At 41.4% G+C, this 15,649-nt stretch overlaps 2 protein-coding genes across 3 annotated transcripts; one reads left to right on the forward strand and one right to left on the reverse strand.

The window, feature by feature from the left end:
- Positions 1-633: 633 nt before the first annotated feature.
- Positions 634-1,817, reverse strand: LOC107308414 (probable ATP-dependent RNA helicase DDX6). The gene has a single exon (XM_032442194.1). The coding sequence runs from the start codon at positions 1,775-1,777 to the stop codon at positions 695-697; it is 1,083 nt and encodes a 360-aa protein (XP_032298085.1). The 5' UTR covers positions 1,778-1,817; the 3' UTR covers positions 634-694.
- A 408-nt stretch (positions 1,818-2,225) lies between these two features.
- CCDC82 (coiled-coil domain containing 82) lies at positions 2,226-14,913 on the forward strand. 2 transcript variants are annotated; one of them, XM_032442195.1, is made up of 9 exons: positions 2,226-2,332; positions 2,524-2,700; positions 3,350-3,381; positions 3,802-4,021; positions 5,166-5,258; positions 6,720-6,844; positions 7,561-7,731; positions 12,524-12,709; positions 13,265-14,913. In XM_032442195.1, exons 1-9 carry the CDS (start codon positions 2,326-2,328, stop codon positions 13,325-13,327), a joined length of 1,074 nt encoding a protein of 357 aa, XP_032298086.1. In that variant the 5' UTR covers positions 2,226-2,325; the 3' UTR covers positions 13,328-14,913. The 2 variants fall into 2 exon arrangements, with proteins under 2 accessions (XP_032298086.1, XP_015707769.1); XM_015852283.2 differs by lacking the exon at positions 3,350-3,381 and having other exon boundaries at positions 2,524-3,059.
- The last annotated feature ends 736 nt before the right edge of the window (positions 14,914-15,649 follow it).

Below are 15,649 nucleotides of genomic sequence, written 5' to 3' on the forward strand. Positions count from 1 at the left end.
GGGAGATAAGATACTGATCAATGGCCCTTAAGTGGTCTTTTGTGTAGACCTATCTCAAGGAAGACGGCCATCTCTGAGGACTGATGGCCCTTAAGTGGCCTTTCCTGTTGGCCCATCTCAAGGAAGATTGACATCTCTGTGGAAAATCACAGGACTCTGACCTGAGCCGTCCCGAAATGTCTCGAAGGCTGGAAAGAAGGATAAAAAGGGCATGTACAAACCCCGAATGGGGGGTTTTCTGACACCAGATGCCTCACTACGGAAACAAGGAGGTTTTCTGTCATCAGATGCCTCTCTACGCGAGTGCCTGCATGCTGAAGAAGATGCCTGCATGCTGAAGAACCTTTGTGGGCATCTAGGTATCTGACCTCAGATTCCTCCACCGTTGTCCTACTGCTGCCTATTATCTCTTCTGGGATTGCTGCTCGAGACTCTGCTTCGAGGGACCTCGCTGCCCGAGACTCCACTTCCTGAGACCTCGCTACTCTGACCATCTTCTCTGCATTTCATCAATCTGCGGCCTGCTACTCCGCTGCTGCTCTCCCCTACGCTTATTTTGCCCCGGACCAAAGTTATTTTTTTTTATTGGCGTAGTCGGCAGGATAACCCATCGTGAGAGTGTTATCCTTCCAGTTTCTCTAAAACGTTTCTGTCTGTTTCTCCTGGAGTTGCAAGGAGCGATTGTTTTGATAACTTAATTTGACGTGTGCACCTCTCCAGGAAGACCGCTCCACATTCTGAAACTTTCTTTCTTACGTGTATACCTCTCGGGGACGAATGAATATTCTTTCAGTTCTTCCTGAGGATACAGTATTTCTTGTGGTGCACCATGAATATCAGTGTCACCCGCATCTTTATATGTTAAAATTTCCTTAAAAGCCATTTGTAACAAGGCCGAATTATGTCTCTCTCTTTCCAATTGTACTTCTAGATTTCCAATTTGGTTTTGCAAGGCCTTCACGAGTTCCTGGGTAACTCCCTTCAAGGTCAGCTCCTCCATCAGATTAATCTCATAGGGTTTCTGCAAATGGGAATTCATGAACTTCTGTACACTCAGAGGGAAAGTGGCTGAGTAGAGCAAAATCTGTCTGTTTTTAGGTAGCGTGAGAATAATGTCTTCCATTATTTGAACAAAATCTTGAGACAGCAACTTATCTGCCTCATCCAATACTATCATCTGGACATGCTCAACTTTTGCTACTCCCTTCTTGATGAGATCGAGAATTCTTCCAGGGGTAGTTATCACCACATGCACTGTATCATCAAGCCTCATTATGTCATCTCGTAAATTGGTTCCTCCTGTTGTTGCCATCACTTTGGCACCTCCCATGTGTTTGCTGACTTGGATACAGATTTGACTGACCTGCAGGGCTAGTTCACGGGTGGGAACGATCACCATTGCTTGTATGTTGTCCTTCTTTAAGTCTAGCCGTTCAAGTAAGGGAATGAGGTAGGCTCCACTCTTGCCTGTTCCATTTTTCGCTCTAGCCAAGATATCCCTACCAGACAAAGCAATGGGGATGCTCTCCTCCTGAATAGGAGATGGCTTTTCCCAGCCCATTTCAAAAATTCCCATCAGCAACTCCCGTTTCAAACAGTAATCTTCAAACTCATTTCCTTTTGTGGAGGTCACGTCAGAAGTTTTGATTCTCAAATCCTTTGGAGGGAGTTTTAAAGTCTTCTTCCAGTCATTGCCAGGTTTAATAGTGGTGGTCATGCTCTGTGCTTGCTGTTGGGTGCCATTGTTAATTGTGTTGGCATTTTTCAGCTGGTTCATCTGTTGCTGAGTCTGTGTGCCTCCACCTCCTGGGCCCTAAATTGGAGCGAGACAATGATCTCTAAAGGTCTTTTCATAGAATGATTCATAGAATGATTTGGGTTTGGAAGGGGCCTTTAAGATCATCCAGTACCAACCCCCCATGTTATAGGCAGGGTCTCTTCCTTCTAGACCAGGCTGCTGGGCAAAGTGTTCCAGTCCATTACCACCCTCATAGTAAAGAATTTCTTCCTAATAGCTTAGAGAGACTCAGGAACATAATACCCTGGTCAGGCTGAAATGCAATCAAAACCAACTCTACTCCAGCCTGCAAGATAAACTCTGAGGGGAGGGAGAGGAGATTCGAACCCACAACCTCCAGCTCTACAGCACCGCACCATAGAACTTGATCAAACCACGTGACGATCATCCCCTCCCCCGAAACCTTCCAGCACTTCCGTAAACATCCCGGTAGTTGATTGACAGGGACAATCAGCCAATCGCGGCGCGGGGAAACGCCGGGTGGGCGGTAACTTCTTATCAGCCTCTCGGGAGCTGGAGAGTGGGAAATGAATGGTGAGAGGAGGGAGGAGGGCAAGGGATGGCGGCGGGACGGGACGGGTTGGGATAGGCCGAACCGAATCGAATTGAACCGGGCCAGGCCAGGCTAATCCGTGTGTGCCGTGGCCGTGTAGGCAGAGCGATGGGCGGTGGTGCTTGTTTTGGTACGGCTTAACGTGGCCTTGTTTTGTGGTGTGTCGTCACAGCTTCCCCTATGGAGACATCAGTCAGAAGATACGAGACGAGAAATAAAGCAGCGGGAGCCGAAGCGCCGTTCAGATCCAGAGTGGATTGGAGACGAACCAAGAGGGAGCTGATCCTGTTTGACAGCGATGAGGAATCCACTTTTATCTCAGAGGAGGAGGAATCGGTGTCCGAAAGCGGTAAAGATGAAAGTGATGCAAAGGGCGGCCTTTCCAACCAGGAGGTGAAAAATCAGGTTGGAGAATTAACAGAGGATGGGGAGGATGAATGCGTCGTGCCTGGAAAGAGGAAAAAGGTCAGCAGGTCTGTGCTGGAGGATAGCGAGGACAGCCAGGATAGCGATATACTTGTAAGGAAAGTTTTTGTTAAACACCGCTGTGTGATTAATGAAGACGAGAGTTCCCAAGAACAGCAGGTCGGGAAAGCCGGCCCCGCAGAAAATGTGGCTGTTAAGAAGAAACGGGAAGTGCTGGCAAAGCTGCGGGACCTCGCAAAGCAACGGGCGACTCGGAGCTCCTCTGAGAGCGAAAACTGGGAGGTCTGGTTTCTGTCATTGAGATTCAGTCCCACTGGGAATCGAGGGGAAGGTGCTGAGTAGTAGAAACGCAGCAGTAGGATTTTTTTTTTCCTTGTTTTTGGGTTTTATTCCTGAGAAATCACTAACCCTATCACATCTCAACAGCAGTTACCTGTTAACTATATACTCACTGCTAAAAATCATCATCTAGAAATAGATTTATTATTATTATTATTATGTTTTTAGTTTAATTTTGATCACTGACAATCTAAGAATTTCTTTTTCTTTTTTTTTCCCCCTTATTCTTTCAGGCATTCAGTTGACCGAGCAGCCTAGAATGCAGGTACCAACCCTGCACGCAGTAGGGGGGTTGAAACTAGATGATCATTTTCAACCCAGGCCATTCTATGATTCTATCTATCCTCCTTATGTAGTCAGAAGGGGGAAAAGAAACTTCTTTGATGTTCAGTTCTCTGTAAAGAAGAGACCTGTGAAATGAGTATGGTGTAATTTTCCTCAGGAAACAAAATGTTGATGCTCTTAATTCCTATTTTGTTGGTGTGACTGAAGCGAGGTGCGTGGAAAGGGCTGATTTAAAGTGGAAAGTAATTGTCACATAGCACAGAAAGATGTATTTCTGGAAACCTATCATTTCTTGTTAACTGAACAAATGGCATTATTAGTAAGTCAGATATAGTCCTTTCTTAATGCAAACACTAAAAGTAATTTATTTGCTTTTAAATACTTTCTGAAATACAAATAGGATTCTGACGGTGAAGCGGAAAAAGAAGAGGAACCATTCTGCCAATTGCTCCTCACACCAGAATGCGATGAAAGTGACAGAGGGAGCTTGGAAGACTTTATAGTTGATGATGATGGAGATGATGATGACAACGTGGAACATGTTAAGAGTGAAAAACATCTGCAGCAGAAAGATGTAAATGCATCAAATAGTGACTTGCTGGCACGCTGCATCCCAGGCTGTAAGACAAGGATGCGTTGCAATTCTGTATCTACAATCTTCCTTTAGTGCCGAAATAAGCATTCATGGGCTCTAAATACAAAGTAACGCTGTGTAACAGGATATGATAGTTTACAAGGATACATTCCTGAAAGGCTTTCATTTATGGTGGAAGCAATCCTGGTTTCCACAGTGAAATTTACAGTCCTTCTGTATCTTATTGAAGGGATGATAGAACTTGAAGAGAGAAAGGGGAACACTGTTACACTGATCTTCTTCCATTCTTTTTACTCAGTTGGTCTGTTTTAGGATGGAACTATTATTGAGACATGAAACCAACATCTTATGATACGTACCTCAAGATCAGACGCATTAATTCTGATTTAATTCTGTTCTGAAGAGTAACACAGGAGTCTTTCAGTTACTTTGGGTCTTCTGCTTTTTATTGCTGATATTTGGGTTCTTTTGTTGTTGCAGGGGAAGTTGTTTTTTTTAATGCATTAAGACTTTGTTGAGGTTTCTGAATTCTCTGCTCAGTTTTAGACCGATCGCGCAGTCAGAATGTTTCTCACATTGCTCAGGTTCCTTTAATTTTAATGAAAACTGGTGTCTGGATTAGTGAGAAGCCTGAGCCAGAAGGTTATACTATACTATACTATACCATACTATACCATACTATACCATACCATACCATACCATACCATACCATACCATACCATACCATACCATACCATACCATACCATACCATACCATACTATACTATACTATACTATTTCCCCTCTTGTGTATATTATTTTAGATGCAGGTTTGTATTGACAGGATAACAAGATAGTCAGTGTCATTGTAGCTGACAACAAGCACTTCTTCTCCATTAAGATATGAGCAGAATAGTATGTACTTGAAAGAAAGGGGGAAAAAAATCACAGCCTTTTGTGTCTTGCAGTAATTCCTGCTATGCATAGAATAATTTCTTATGTTTGTGGTTGTAGTTCTTCCTTTGGGCTCATGATGAAAAGAGATGTGACTTTAGGATGTGCTAAAACTGGTTATGATCACCGGGATGAGAAGCACTATTTAAACACAGGATCTTAAATGAGAACTTTGGATAAAGGATATTAACATTGTCTTTTTTGTAATACGTTCTGTTTATATTGTTTTTTTCCAGTTCACTGCAGCAGTCCTTATGAACACTTCCAAAGAATAGTAAAGGCTTTCCTCATAAATGCAATTGATGACACTTTTCTGAGCTCACTGTATGGTAAGTACGCCACATTGCAAATACTATAGCGCATGCATAGAATTAATAGATGATTTTAGTTATGACAACCATTCTGTATTTGATTCTTTTTCTTTGACAGTTGTTCTTTGAGGTAAATTTCAACAGCAGGCAGTACTTCTTGACAGAGGAAGTAGCTTTCAGCACATGGCCCAGTGGGGCTGAATGGCAGCCCCACAAGTAGGCACAGAGGCACCATACGGATGCTCTGGGGATGGACTATCAGTGCCAGGTTGTGGAAAGCATCAGCCAAGCGCTGAAGGCAGGAGGAAGATGCTTCTTTTGCTCCTTTGCTGTTATTATTGCTCAAAGATTAGGAAAGGTAACAGAACAAGAACCCTGAGGCAGTAAGGATTCTCTTGTAGCTGTGGAAGTCCTGTTTAAATCCTGGAGTCTAGCACATATCTGGGAGATAACTGCGGGGTAGTTGTAGTTTCATTTATCATCTTATAGTTTATTTCATTTGCTTGAGTAAATATTTGAAACTGTTTGTGTTGCCCAACAGCGGCCATGTGGCTGCTGCTGAAGGCTAAAGGTCACTTTCTGTGTGTTACTTAGAAGTGGTGGAGGAGAGGAGCACTGTCAGAAGTTCTGCTGGGAAGCAGTCAGAGCAGTTTGTTTTCATGGATTACAACCTTCCCTTTTATAGTCAGGAATACCCTACAAAAATTGAGCGAAAAGCAAGGCTCCTTGCATTTTCCTTTTCTGTTCTTCTAAATGGTTTTGAGTGAATAGTTCTCCATTTGGATTGATAGTTTTTCAATCTAACAGTGATTGTAGTGTTTATTCATGTACCTCTAGTGATGCATACTTTTAAAATAATTAAATAGGTTAGTTCATCAGAGGGCTGGAGCAGCTCTTCTATGAAGAAACATTAAGGGAACTGGGCTTGTTTAGCATGGAGAAGAGAAGGATCAGGGGGCACCTCATTGTGGCCATCCAGTATTTGAAAGGAGCACATAAACAGGAGGGGGAACAGTTGTTTAAGAGGGTGAATAGTGACAGGACAAGGGGGAATGGTTTTAAACTGAGACAGGGGAGGTTTAGGTTAGATATCAGGAGGAAGTTTTTCACATAGAGAGTGGTGACACACTGGAACAGATTGCACAAGGAGGCTGTGGATGCCCCATCCCTGGACGCATTCAAGGCCAGGCTGGATGTGGCTCTGGGCAGTCTGGTCTGGTGGTTGATGACCCTGCACATAGCAGGGGGGTTGAAACTGGATGATCATTGTGGTCCTTTTCAACCCAGGCCATTCCATGATTCTGTGATCAATGCTGCATGCATCACTTATATAGATAACAGTAATAAATTCAGTAGCAATGTATCAGAATCATTCATGGTTCTCAGTATACAGATGCATAATGTCCTTGGAAATTTTACTTGAAGAAATGTGTGCAACATATGATGGTCAGGCAATCAATAATGACTCTCACTGAACAGATGGAACAAGACAAAAGAAATATGCCAAAGATATGCTGCTCTCACTTCATTATTTGGATGACCGTTACATTCAGCCCCGCCTTGACAACTTGTTCTCTAGAAGCCGCTGGAAAGATCGTTACAAGGTTTGTAGCATCTGCTGTACCCTCAGTAGCAAAGTGATCTCCAAATCATATTTATACTGGCAGATTTTGTTTCAGTATTATAATTCTCAGTACCATTAGCATAACCATATAAGTGTATGTTCTCAGTGATCTCAGTGCTTCTCCTGCTAACTTCACCAGGTGCTTTTTAGAGGACTTCTTGGTGCTCATTCAGTGTTCTAATAGAGTTTAAATCTTCCTCCCACAAGAAGAACAGCTGGCATGTTCATCATGAATCTTCTACAACTTCAAAGATGTGAGGCCAGTATTCAGTTGCCTAGTCACTATATGTGAATTAGTAGAATGCTGTTAGTGTTATAGCCATGTTGACCTAATAATCCCTGTAATAATGGACTGTGGGCCGGTGGTGAGATATAGTGTATTTATTTGAAGTAGGCCAACTCATAGAGTTGCCACCTTCACACCCTCCAAAAAGCCATCAACAGGAAGGGAGACATGAAAGAGAACTGAATGCATGGATGCAGGAGCGAGTCTTTAGAACTGAAGCCAAATTAAAGGGAACTGGGTGAAGTGTTAGGAAATGACTGAGAAGGTTGTATGCTCACAACTGAATGCCAGAAGACTTCAGATCTGAATCTTTGGTTTCTCTTACACTAATTCTGTGTGAGTAGAAAGTACTTAGCAACATGTTGAAGTTTATGGAGATTCTTTAATGTTATCTGAAATCTGTTTTTCAGGAGCGCGTGGATTGTTATCCAGGTGTTTTCATAACCTTGAAAAATCCAATGAATATGACTTGTCAGGCATGTGGAATGCATCGCTATTGTAAGTTTGATGTGATACTGTTTGGAAAGCTTTATAATAGTAGAACTCTGGAAGCAGATGACTTCATGTCAGATGACAAACAGGTAATTTCAAACAAGCACCTTATATCATTACTTTTAAGCTTTGTCTAGTGTTATGCAAAATCATACAGAGAATAGGAATCCTGTCAGCACCTGTCAGCTACTGTGTTTCTAACTCTAAACTCCCCTTCATTTTTAAAATGTGACAACCATTTTGCACTTGGATTTAGCTAGAAATTGTGAAGGAAATTCTTATGAAAGGGAGGAGGAATGGCCACTTCTCCTCTGGCTCTAAGGAGCTAGGAGATCTGGTTTAGTGGTTTTCTGTAGGTATGGTAAAGGGAGGACAGTTGGACTGGGTGATCTTGTGGGTCCCTTTCAACCTTGTGATTCTGTGATTCTATACATGATATCTTACGTAGCCTTCTGAGCATGCTTGTCTTTTGTGTGTCATTGAGGCTGACAGCACATATGAAGATTTCCCTACTAACTGAAGTTATAATATGAGCCCTCACCTGTTGTTTCTCAAGTAGTTCGGTAGATGACTGATCCTAAAGCATGTTTTAAAGAAATGAGAATCATGTATAGCAGTAAAAAAAAAACGACAGGGCTGAGTGTTGCATTGAACATGCCTGGCATTCCTGGTTTTTAGCAATACCTGATTAAAACTGTGACTTTAAAAGAAATCTTGAATAGATCCTATCTCTCTTCTGCCAGGAGTCCGAGGCTTTAAATCAGGAATGACATCTGCCTCAGAGCTGCATCTGTTCTAAATATCAGAATGTCTTTTCACCGGATGACTTGAAAGCTCTCTACCTTTTTGTGTGCCTATTATGCCCTTAAGACATTCCCAGTGGGAATCTTGCATTAATTAGCTTTCAGAAACATTATAAAAGCAACTTTCTGTGTAATGGGCAATCATCTCCATTGAATGGCTGCGTTTTCTACTTTGTTGCCCAAAAGGTTTATTCTATGTTGGGCTACTGGGTTTGCTAACTCCATGCCCACTGTTCCAGCTCTTGGTGTGTCTCTGTGTGTTCCTACAGTGTGTGTTTGCTGTAGGTTAGAACACCGAGTGAAACAGTGCCACTGTCACAGTGCCACATTGCCATACAGTCACAGCCTACTCAGGATTTTACTGCTTTATTCTTCAGATGTTTTCACATCTGCCATTTCCCATGTAGCTGTTCACTCGTGACAAAGTATCTTGATGTCTCAGTTGTGCTGACACTTGAAATCGTTGATCTTCTTTTCAGAAGGCTTGTTTGTAACTACTTCAATATTTTCTACTAGAACCTTTTCTCCTTTGCTGCAGAACAACTTGTTCAAGCTAAAAAACATTCCCCTTTCAGTAATCTTGCATCTTTATTTTCCACTCTGCTGCCTTTACTAGGACATATTGGATTAAATTATGTTCTTGGAAGGAAACTTATCTTTGTTACATAATGTTGCGTTAGGCAGCTATTCTAGGTTTTACATTTCAGGGCTGAGACTTTTGAAGTCCTTGAGTCTTAGGACACGTGAGTGTTACCAGTATTTAGGGATCTCCACATCAAATGTGCAGCTAATGGTATTTGTTATGATTATGTTTACATATGACCTTCCTAAGTAATGGAATTCGTGACCTCTTATGATAAACTCAAAACTCAGTTTGTCAAGTATAAGATATTGCTGCATCAGTGTACCAAGCTGGTGCCCAAGTTCTGCTTTCCTTCTCTTTCAGGAGATGTAGAAGGTGTAATTCCTTTACTTTGTGCATCTAAAATGATTTCAGGACACAGACGAAGCACTTCAGTACTTGCTGAAAAGACAAGTGGCACTACAAGATGTTTTCACAACACATTTCAAAATGGGGTGTGATAGGATTTCTTACACAAAGTCCTCAACAAACTGGAAGCTTAACCTTACTGAAGTACACCTTACTGAAGCTTGTTTGCATCTCTGCTGATATTCTAACTTAAGCATTTGAGAGATGTCCTTGTGATTATCATGTCACAGCAATGGGCTCTACAACTCATGCACAGTGTGGTAAACCCATGCTGCAGGTCTTTTTTTCTTAAAGCATCTCAGAACCTGCTGAACAGTAGTTCTTAATATTGCTTTGATTAGTATCTGTTTGCATGATCATTAAGAACTTGTTATTTCCCCTTATTTATTGCAGGAACATACTTAGTCCATAGGATGTGGAGAAGCCATCTTGCTAGCACTAATACTGCAGCCCATAGTACAGTCATTATTCTACATTTAGAGAACTCCACGCAAGGAATATCACTAACTGAAAAATCTGTTTTTCATGTGAAGCATGCACCTTACCTGAGCAGAAATAATAAGTGGACTAGTGCAAGGATTTCATCTTACTGATATTTCCACAGTTAAGCTGGAAGCTGAGTAGAAACCCCCATATTGCTGTCCCAGTGTTCTCCTACGTCAGCTGTTCTTCACTGTGGGAAACACCTGAAATATCCTACTGAACATTAAACTTTCTTTCCAGTTTGTTTTTATTCTCTTCAGCTAAACAATAGAAGATGAGGGTTTTTCTTTACCCTGAGTTGGCCAGCATCTGGTGAGATGCCACGTGCATACTCAATGTAGCTCAGAGGCTGGAGAACAGACAGACCTGAGAGAGAATGATTGAGCACTTTGCAGTAATTTCTGCTAATGGTTTGCTAATGCAACATTCATATTCCTATGGTGACCTGTAATGGAGGCTGCTAAAGGTGCTGTTTTCAAGTTAGTTTTTGAAGCTCTTCTGGCAGTGCATTGATCAACTGTCTTGCCAATTGAGGGGAAAGAAAGAACAAAAAGGGCAAAGGGAGCAACCTAAAACTAACACTTAAAGAAAATAATTGACTGAAAGAAAGCAGTTCAGAACTCCCAGATCAGGTTGAATGGAAATACATATTTGGACTATTTCTAAAGTTTTCTTTGAAAGTACACAAAGAAAGTGGTTGTGTAGAGAACAAAAACAGACCTCCAACCCTCCTTCTGCATAAAACTTTCCTTTTCTCTCGTCTCTAAAGTACTCTGCTTTGCCAATAGGCCTGAAGAGAAACAGCTGTTCTAGTTTTGCTTAGGCTTGCACTGATTGTTGTGAGTAGCTGCCAATTCTCATCTCTCCACAGTCAAAGAGAACTGAACAGTTTGGGTGTCCCCCGTGTTTCTCTGCTCCTGTGTCACCTGGATTATGAACTGTTTTCTGCTCTCAGACCTGTTGTTCTATTTCCATTCATATCTATGCTTAGAGGGCATGAATTCAGTCACCACATGTTATACTGTTGTCAGGCTATGCTTCTGCATTCCATACAAAGTGATTTAACACAGCTTTGGCTGATACGGCCAGCTTGAGGAGATAAGTTAAGCGTTAGGATAGAGTCACTGAGGACTGTGAGGGGGAACAAATTAGAATGTGTACAGTACTGAGATTCTTTCCAAAGCTGCATTCAGAAATAACACTGTATTTTTAGACAATCTCTCTTGCTTTATAACACAATACGTAATGACATTGTATGGTGTATATATATATATATTTTTTTCCTCTGGCACTTTTCCAGTCTCGAAATTCTTTACACCTCACAGAAAAATAAACCATGAAACTCATTACCACAAGGTACTCTGGAGAACAAAAAAAAATGTAATTGGCTCTTAGAAGGGATTAGACAGTTTCTTGGAATATAATAACTGGGGTGATATAGAATTTCTTCATTCTTGACTGCTAGAAGTCATGTGGTAATGCATGTACATTCTGGTGTCTTTTCTTGCGTCTTATGCCACCTTCCCAAACATGTCCTGTTAGCTGTTATCACAGGGTAAGAACTAGGCCAGACAGGCTATCAAAATGCAGAATTCTATCAGCTATTTCCTATCAAGCAGTATTCCGGATACCACACTTCATTACTTGGAATTCTTCAGAAGCTATAAAATACCTGTTGAAATGTCGCATTTCAGTTTTTGATTGCTTCATTGTTTGACATGTTACGTTTAGAAACTGGAATAAGTGAAGATTTTGCCTTGGTTAGTAGGCCTTGCTCATTAAAAGCACTTAGAGCACCAAACACAAGCCTTAGGTTTTTAGCTTTGGGCGTGCATAGAAAGTGGAGCTGCATATGTAACATCAGTCCAAAACTATGGAAGCTTGTTTCTTTGGTGTTTTTGGTTCTTCTTACTAATGCTAAATCAGTTTCTCTTATGTGTACCAAGACCTAAATTTCTTCATACAAATGTTAATTCTCTCATTTTGGAGGGTAGAAAATCTGAATCCAAAAGCCAGCCAGATGTAGACTAATATACTTAGGGCTACTAGGATGATTAGAGGGCTGGAGCACCTCACTTATGAGGAAAGGTTGAGGGACTGGGCTTGTTTAGCTTGGAGAAAAGAAGAATCCAGGGAGACCTCATTGCGGCCTTCCAATATTTGAAGGATGCATGTAAACAGGAGGGGGAACGGCTGTTTACAAGAGTGGATGGTGACAGGACAAGGGGGGATGGTTTTAAACTGATACAGGCGAGGTTTATGTTACATATTAGGAGGAAGTTTTTCACACAGGGCAGTGACACACTGGAACAGGTTGCCCAAGGAGGCTGTGGATGCCCCATCCCTGCAGGCATTCAAGGCCAGTCTGGATGTGGCTCTGGGCAGCCTGGGCTGGTGGTTGGCGATCCTGCACATATCAGGGGGTTGAAACTGGGTGATCACTGTGGTCCTTTTCAACCCAGACCATTCTATGATTCTATGATACTATGATATAGATATGATATGATAATGATAATGTTTTATTAGATAGGCTGTCTTATCCATCCTTTGTATCACAATGATCACTGTTCTACCCGAGAAACGGATTAATTTGCTTTGATGCAGGTGCTGAAGGTCGGTGTGGTGTGTGCAGATCGTACAAAAGTTTATCACAACTTGAAGCACTTCAAGTACAAGTTATACATGGATTGCAGCTCCATTACCATGCTGGACGGTGCTGAGGATGAACCAGTTAAAGACACAGTTGAACGACTTTTCAGCCAGCTGGAAGAAACAGGGTGGATTCAGAAGGTATAACTGAGTTACCTGATTTACTGTTCCTCAAGCAGATAAAATCAAACTGAGATAAGATTTAATTGATTTAATTGTTTATTTCTTAATTACTGGTTTCATTAAGAAATTAATTATGTTAGCCTAACCATTCATTCACTTCTGCTCTCCCAGTCTCTCAGACTGTTATATGCCCACAGCTTTCACACAGAGCTTTGTCAGCTCCTGATATCAAGCTTTCTGGCATCTGCATGATCTTGGGGCTGTGGTGGGCAGGCTCCTGTTCTATTTGGAAGCAGCACCACAACAAACTCAAGCTGTAACTCCAGAAGGCTGGAAACATACATGAGGCACAGCAAGAACGTTTTTCTTTTTACATTGGAGAGCTTTGACCCAGGCCATTCTATGATTCTATGATAACTCAGAGTACATTTAGCAAGCTTTCAGATATCTTTGCTTCTGAATTGTTATTGACATGCTTCTTAATGTACTGAAGGAAAACATAGAAAGCATTTTTTTTGCGTAATTCAGTTGTTTTACCTTGGTGAAGTAATACAAGTTTTATTTCATTTGCAGAAATATGATGAGCTTGAAAACTACATGAATGATGCAGACATTTTCCAAGAAGAAAAAGAATGATTAAGTGGAAATACAGCTCTTTTAAAGATACCTTGTAAAAAACTGAATGGCCTGTTTTATCTGCAGGCACTTCACCTCAGCTTGTTCTTCAAGATTCTAATAATGTAAAAGGCTGTATTATGCTCAAATCCATGGGTCTGTAAACAACTGTTTAAGAATATCCTGTATTATTTTTCAGCCATGTGAATAATAACTTGAAGTTTTCCCAAATCGGTCCTTCCATTTTTGCTGCATTGGTCACTTCATGCTTCCTTTTGTTCTTCAAAATAACAGATCAGTATCTTCTTACTTGTGAAGCAAAAGCTGTGCCTGTTGATGTTGAGCTGTAGCACTGGGAAGGTAGGAGGTCTTGAGACTTTTTGAAGTGGGAATATTTGGAAAGGTAAGACTATGTTACACAGGAACATACATGACTTGCATCATTCCTTTCCTTTTGCTTGTTGTAAATTCACAAGCAAGTCCAACTGTTTAGAATAACAGTTATGATGAAATGGACCCTAATGCGAAGACTTACTTCCCCTCTGAGGAATCACTATAGCCTGTTGTAAGGCAGCAGGGCAAATATTATGCAATCCTGCCTATATTTGCAGCACAGCAGTCATTCCTCTTTAGAGAGCAGGTGATGAGTCACATAATAGGCATCACAGGGCTGAGGCTGGCATAACCATCCAGGTGTACACTCAGCCCCACACTGCTCTCTCTGATGCTGTCTGAGGCAACTTACTGAGATCTTAAATTGTGTTGCGCAAACATAATGGCAACAACTTGCAGTAACTTAAAATAATAGATTAATGTGGCCATGCAAGCTAAGCAAGAATTCTTCCAGTATAATCTGATAACTGAAAGCAGGAGTTACTTAGAATCATGATGCGTGGTTTACCACGGAGTAAGTAGAGTAGACCCTGAAGACTGGGAAGGGGAAGGTACTCTATACGCTATTCTGTCCTGGTATTTTATGCTGCATATAAAGTTACATTGACATATCCTAAGAGAAGATGCAGGGCACATGGTTTTGAATCCCATTAGGAGCTGTTCTTAGACCCTGCAGTATGCACATATCCTTGTTAGTCTGTTATAGCTGAGAAACTCAGTAGGAGGGATGATGCTGGTAACCCTCTAGATTTTTTTAACAGGTCACTTTCTCAGAACTAAAAGTAAGGAAGCCTGTTTTTTCACATATTTGCCCATAAAAACTTCTCATGTCTGATGTACTACTTTGCTGGTAACATGCTGACCTCGATGATCTCTGGAGGTCCCTTCCAACCCCCTACGATACTGTGATTTTGTGATCTTATGCTTTTCTTTCTTTCTTGGAAGAAAGCACCTCAAAGGCTGACTGAGCTTTGCCTGTGACATCATTAGTTGAACTGATACATGGCTTGGCAGGGGGCTGACAAGATGTTTGTATGTTACCGTCTCTTAGACTTCGACGTTCCCTTCACCATGATTAGAGGAAGTGATAATATTTTTGTGGCTGCTGTTCCACCTGAAGAGCTTGTACGAGGCAGAGAATGTGAAGTATCGTTATGACATGTTTACACTCGTCTTCACTTGAAAAAATAAATAAATGAATTGTTTAGAAGAAACAACGATTAGTAAAAATTCAGGTTGGATTTTGCAGGACAGGCTGTAAGTGCTCAGTGCAACGTAGCACACAGTACAAAGAGGACTCCTACCAAGACAGGTTTTCAGGTCTAATTGCAATAAGAATATTTGTAGTGGAAAAAGTCTGTGCATATAACAACTAGTGGGAGAGGTCAGAGATCTCACCACCTTCCATGCTTTCTTTTCCACTTCAGAGGCTTCGAGTGGATTTAGTGGGTGAGAGGATATAACGTTTGTTCTGATAGGGCACTTTTAATTGTCTTTACTTTTTGAAGTCGTAGCTCTAATTAAGATAAAGTGCCTGTCTTAATGCAACAATGAGGAGAGATCAGTATGTGATTAGAACTGGAGCAGGTGATTAATGATCATACTTGGAAATTGCTTTAATTCCTGTAGGGTTTCAATCATCTGCTCTAGTTGAAGTTCTGTAGCCTGGGACTATGATAATGATAGAATTCCGCACATTGTGTTTATGCATAGGATCAGCCTTCCAAACACGATGTATTTCTACGAGAGAAGGTATATATCCTATGTCCAGTAGTGGCAGGGAAGTATGAAGTGTTTCTTCTCCCCTCGTCCCTCTCTTTTCAGAAATAAAGCCATTTGTGGATCAAGCAGGATGGCAAACTTTGCTGACAGGAGCCAGCTGACACTTTACTTCTTAAACACGGTGAAGGCTTCTCCTGTTTCCCAAAAGCAGCTATTTCTAGTAGCTCA

Source organism: Coturnix japonica, chromosome 1, assembly GCF_001577835.2.
Source record: "Coturnix japonica isolate 7356 chromosome 1, Coturnix japonica 2.1, whole genome shotgun sequence".
Taxonomy (NCBI): Eukaryota; Metazoa; Chordata; class Aves; order Galliformes; family Phasianidae; genus Coturnix; species Coturnix japonica.